Here is a 5815-nt window from a genome sequence, read left to right on the forward strand (position 1 = left end):
TAGGTCATTTGTGTACCCACATGAATTTTAAGATCGGTTCTCAGTAATGTTCTGCACTTTTCAGTCTTATACTTATGTTCTGCATCGTTCAAGTTTCAGACATTTTTGCTAAATTTATCCCAAAATGTTTGATTATTTTGGTTGTACTATAAATGGTATTCTTTTTAAGTTTCAATTTCTATTTGTTTGTGGCTACTAATAGAAGTAAAATTGATTTGCATTATTTTGACCTTGAATACCATTTCAATGAGGTTTTAGTTTTAGCAGTTTTAGTGGCTATTTTATGAATTTCACAGGATTTTCGAAGTACATTATCGTATCATTTGGGAGTAATGACAGTTTTACTTCTCTGAAATCTGTCTATCTCCTTTTCCTGATTTACTATACTTGTTAGACACACAAGAAAATTCTAAACAGAATTGATGAGAGTGGACATCCTTGTTTGTTCCCAGTGATGGGGGAAAGCATTCATTAACTATTATTTAATATGACACTCTCTGCAGGTTGTTTTTATAGATGCTTTTTATCAGATGAGAAAGTTCCCTTCTTTCCTACTTTGATGAGTTTTCCTTGTGAATGAATTTTTAATACTTATTCATTATATCTATTTGTCCTATCAATTATAGATAGGGGAGTATTGATATCCCCTAATATGATTAAAAACTTGTCTATTCCCCCTTGAACTTGTCAGTTTTTGCTTCATGTATTCCAAAGATTTTATTATTTGATTATGTTTAGTATTATTATATAGTCTTAATTATTTGATCCCTTTATCATTATGAAATGTTCATTATTCCTAATAAATTCTATAATATTTCTTTTATTTGATTTTTATATAGCCACTCCTGCTTTTTTAGTGATTTGTGTTTACATATCTTTCTCCATTCTTTTAACTTTTAACCTATGGTATTTTATATTTAAAGTGGATTTTTTAAAGACAGAAAATATTTGGGTCTTACTGTTTTATCCAGTCTGATAATCTCTGTCTTTTAATTGGATCTTTAGACCAAAGACTAGAAAATTATGGCCTGTTAGCCTGTGGCCCATTTTTGTATAGCTTAAGGGTTGTTAAGAAAGAAGGAGAAAAAAAAGCAGCAGTATCAGAAGTGACAGAGACCAAAGGTGTCCCACAAAACTAAAATATTTACTATCTTGTTATCACTACTTATTGGCCGGTTACAGAACAGGTTTGCCAACCCTTGCTTTAGGATACTATAGAGGCACAGCTAAGACAAGGAATACAGTGAGAAGATCTAATACAGAATAAAATGGAGTCCCAGAAAGAGAAGAAATAAAAGGGACAGAAAAAAATATTAGATGAGATAAAGGATGAGAATTTTCTATACGTGATAAAAAGCATTAAGACACAGACAAAAGAACTCCAATGAATCTCAGGAAGGCCATTTTTAAAAAAAATCTAGGCATTACAGTAAAACTTCAGAAAATCAAAANCACATATGAGGGCCAGTGACACTGCCCTCCACAGATTGAAGAACAAAACCACAGCAACTTGTCTGTTCCCCTTCCCCCAATTCCCCAGCACTGTTCCCATCCCCCCAATTCCCCAATAAAAGAAAAAATCTTTTAAACAAAAAGATTATGAATAATATAATTAAATGCAGAAAAACTGCTACCTTATTCATTGCTTTCTTTGAAACCAGTAAAAGTAGTTTTTTCTACAAACACTTACCATCCACTCAGATATAATGACATCCACTTTTTCTACAGGAAGACGAACTTCTTCAATCTTTCCTTTAATTAGTATAATAGTATCTTCAAGTTTATTTAGTCTGAAAATTATCATAATAAATTAGCATGTTAAACAGAGTCTGAAAATAGTGAAATTACATAATTTCTTGGCAACTGTTCAAATTATTTTGTGGAACCAAAAGCATATTCAAAGTTTATTTATTCCCTGGGCATATAATTACTTTCTGGTCACTTCATCAATGCTCAGGAATATTTCTGGTTAATATTATAAGACACTGAAACAATATTTTAAAACTTCAGCCTGAAAAGAAATCCAAATTTTATCAAGAATACATGTCAATAAAGTAACTGGGTCTTTTTTATTTTTTTAAAGGGAGGGGTGGAGACAGACAGACTAGCCAACAAAAGTATGTTTTTAAGGGAAATGTGTCATATTGGAGAGAGCATTAGAAGCCAGAGCTCTTACTTTAAAACCCAGATTCTTTAGCACTCGTCAGCTAAGCGATCTTCACCAAATTACATAATCTTGCTAAGCCTATGTGGTCATGTGTAAAAGAATGATGACACCTGCCCCATCCACTTCACAGCCTATTATGAGGACCAAATATTTGTGAAAGCTATGTATGTATATCCTCAAGCAATGTATAATGGTAATGATATTACCACAAATAACAAAATACTGCACATTATATAAAACTTGAAATTCTATTCCAATCACAAATTATTTAGCCTTGTCCAATGACAATCATTAGATTATTTTATATGCTTGATTATAAGATCAGCACATACTTTCACCTCCTCTTTTGCAATTTGAAATAACACAGTTAAAAGGGATAATTTCAAAAATCTAAAAGCAAGCTGCTAAGTTTATATCTAGTTAAATAAATAAAATCTTCACAGCATGTACATCTCAATTATAAAGGATTTTTTCTGCTAACAAAGGAGGGATTCCCCCCACATACACACATACGCCTTCATCAAGGTATCATTTACATAAAATTAAATGCATCATTTTAACAGTAAATTTTGTTGAGTTTAAAAAAAAACAGATACTTGAGTGACCGCCACCATCATCAATATATAGAACATTTCTATCTCCTCAAAAAGATTTATTAGTGCTCTTTTCTACAAAATTCTCCCATCCACAGGTGCAACCACTCATTTTCTTTCTTTCCACTATATATTAGATTTGTATTTTGTAGAGTTTCATATAAATGGAATCATACTGAATGCACCCTTCTGTGTCTGGTTTCTTCTGATAAGCGTACATTTTAGTTTTAGATTCATACATATTTGTATGTATATAAGTAGTTCATTCTTTGTTATAGGTGAGCAGTATTCCACTGCATAGATAAAACACAACTGTTTATCCACATACCTGTGGATGGAATTCTGGACTGTTTCCAGCTTTGGGCCATAACAAATAAAGCTGTTAAAAATATTTGTGTACAAGTAGAATTGCTCTGTCAAGTGAAAATGTATCTAACATTTTAAGAAACTATCAATTTGTTTTACAGAGTGCATATACAATTTTACATTCCCATCAGCAATATATGTACATTCCTGTTGATTCAAATCCTTGTCAACACATAGCATTGTTGAGTTTGAAAATTTAACTGTGTGGTGAGATTTACTATAGTTAGAAATTGCATTCTCCTAATGAATGTCCAAGCATTTTTTTCCATGTGCTAAATGGCCATACTCCCATATTTTTTGTTCAAATTTTTTCTCCTTTAAAAAAATCAGGTCAGTTTTAATCTCATCGAATTTTAAAAGCTCTTTACATATTCTAGATAAAATTCCTGTCAGATTTATATATAGTAAATATTTTCTACCATACTGTGGCTTTTTAAATTATTATTTTTTTTTTAAGATTTTTTTTATTGGGGAGTTGGGGGATGGGAACAGCACTGGGGAATTGGGGGAAGGGGAACAGACAAGTTGCTGTCCTTTTTTTGGTTCTTCAGTCTAGTTGTGGAGGACGCTGCTTCATCGGCCCAAGTTGGCACCATCATTGCGCTCTTCGTGGGCGAGGCAGATCAGTCCCCGGCTTCTGCACGGCCGCTCACTGCGGCTGTTGGCCACTCACACTCACTGCTGGCTACACACGGTAGCCCATGGCAACCCACTGCAGCAGGGGCTGCAGCCTACCTCGTCGCTGGCAACTCATGGCAGCCCAGCTCCAGGTTGAGGTGCTGTTCAGCATCTTAGCTGTGGAGGGCAGTGTCATTGGCCCTCATATGTGGGATCCGAACCGGGGCCCTCTGGTGTCCTAAGCCAGCTCTTAACCAATGCGCCACTCGGCCCANGTCACAGAACTGGGAAAAACTACTAGATTATGGAACTGTATATATATACACACAACGTAGATGCATGTTTTCCAATATGAAAATCATAACCACAAACCTATATCTATGAAAAATCTAAGCAGGATCAATGTAATTTTTTTCATTAACATTAATTTGGTACTTGTTAATAGTAACAATAGCTAACATTTGAATACCTACTATACACCAGGCAATATGCCAAGGATTTATATGCATATTTTACTTATAATTTTTTTATATTACTCATAGCAAATGAAGTAGTCATTATTATTTTCATTTTGACAGTGAAATAACTTGAGGTTTCAAAAAGGTTACATATAATTTAACCGAAGTTCAAATAACTGGTAAGTAGTAAAGCAAGGACTTGAAACCAAGACTAACTCAAACCCTGTGCTCTTAACCACAAATCTATACTTCTATATCATGCAATAAAATCTAAAAATTTAAAGATTTTACATAATTATATTAAATTTTATACTAGTCATAAAAGATCAATATTAATCCATCTTAAGAACAGAACATAAATATCAGTGAGAGGATCATTTAAGAATCATTGCTGGAGATCTAATGCACAGCATGGTGATTATAGCTAATACTACTACAATATACACTTGAAAGTTGCTGAGAGAGTAGATCTTAAATGTTCTCACCACAAAAAAAAAAAATGGCAGTTATGTAACACAAAGGAGGTGTTAGGTAATGCTTTGGTGGTAATCATTTTGCAATATATAAATGTATCAAAGCAACACAATGTACACTTCAAACTTACACAGTGTTATGTGTCAATTCTCAATAAAGCTGGAAAAAAAGAAGAATTTGCTGAAAAGCCTCCTATTAATTATTTATTCTGGAAATTACTCCTAAGTTCCAAAGGTAAGGTGTTTTTGTTAAGTACACAGGTAAAGAAATCTAGTTCTATTGGCCTTTTTACAAAGACATAAGCCAATCCTGAAATCAATCATTGATCAATTAACCTAACTTACCTCTTCAAAGAAAGGAGATAATTTTAGAGAATATAAATAAGTTTTAGGGGATAAACTAAATCTACTCTGCCTTGTTTGCAGCCATTTTGGAATTAACTTATTTTAATTTGAAGGAGGCACAAGGGCTAATATTGTCAAAACGAAAAAAATAAATTCGCTAAAGGAAATATTACTGATATTAACACTTAGTTTTATAGATACAATATTACCCTGTATGTCAAGGATTTCTAATTTTATATTATAACTAGCATATTTATAGCCATAATTAGAAACACAGAAAATTGTATGAAAATAATTTTTATCAGTGAGAACTGTGAAAAGATTACTCATAGATCAAACATGTCTAGCTCAATCCAAGTTAAACTCTTATTCTTCTGGAATGAATTTTTACTAAAAGATAAATGTCTTGAGTCTGCTTTAGATAGTTATTAAAGACAAGAAAACCTGTTAATCATCAAAATTTTAAAATAATCTTAAATCAAGCCTTAAATTCATCTACCTTATGATATCCATTGCCTGGTAAAGGATTTCAGATTGATCAACTCCAAGAACTTTCTTTGCCCCAGCTTTAGCAGCAAACATAGAGAGAATTCCAGTTCCACAACCAACATCCAAAACTATCTGGTGTAATAAGAAAACAGATGTTATTGAGAAGGTCTAATATTTTTAAATCTACTCATATATATTACACTGTTTCTGGCTAGGAATAGATCACAAAAATTTAAAACTTCACCAATCAAATATAATAATAATTTCTATTTGGGGAAACTGAAGGTATCATTACAAGGGGTTGTT

The 5815-nt window shown here is 32.6% G+C and overlaps 1 protein-coding gene across 1 annotated transcript in view; it reads right to left on the minus strand.

The window, feature by feature from the left end:
* PRMT3 (protein arginine methyltransferase 3) overlaps positions 1–5815 on the minus strand; it is a 140131-nt gene that overhangs the window by 92014 nt on the left and 42302 nt on the right. Inside the window, exons 8-9 of the mRNA XM_019651357.1 lie at positions 5520–5677; positions 1691–1790 (exon numbers count right to left, since the gene is read on the minus strand). Coding sequence (XP_019506902.1) covers positions 1691–1790; positions 5520–5677 — 258 coding nt within the window. The remainder of the gene's footprint in view (positions 1–1690; positions 1791–5519; positions 5678–5815) is intronic.

This window comes from Hipposideros armiger, unplaced genomic scaffold, assembly GCF_001890085.2.
Source record: "Hipposideros armiger isolate ML-2016 unplaced genomic scaffold, ASM189008v1 scaffold_159, whole genome shotgun sequence".
In the NCBI taxonomy this organism is placed as follows: Eukaryota; Metazoa; Chordata; class Mammalia; order Chiroptera; family Hipposideridae; genus Hipposideros; species Hipposideros armiger.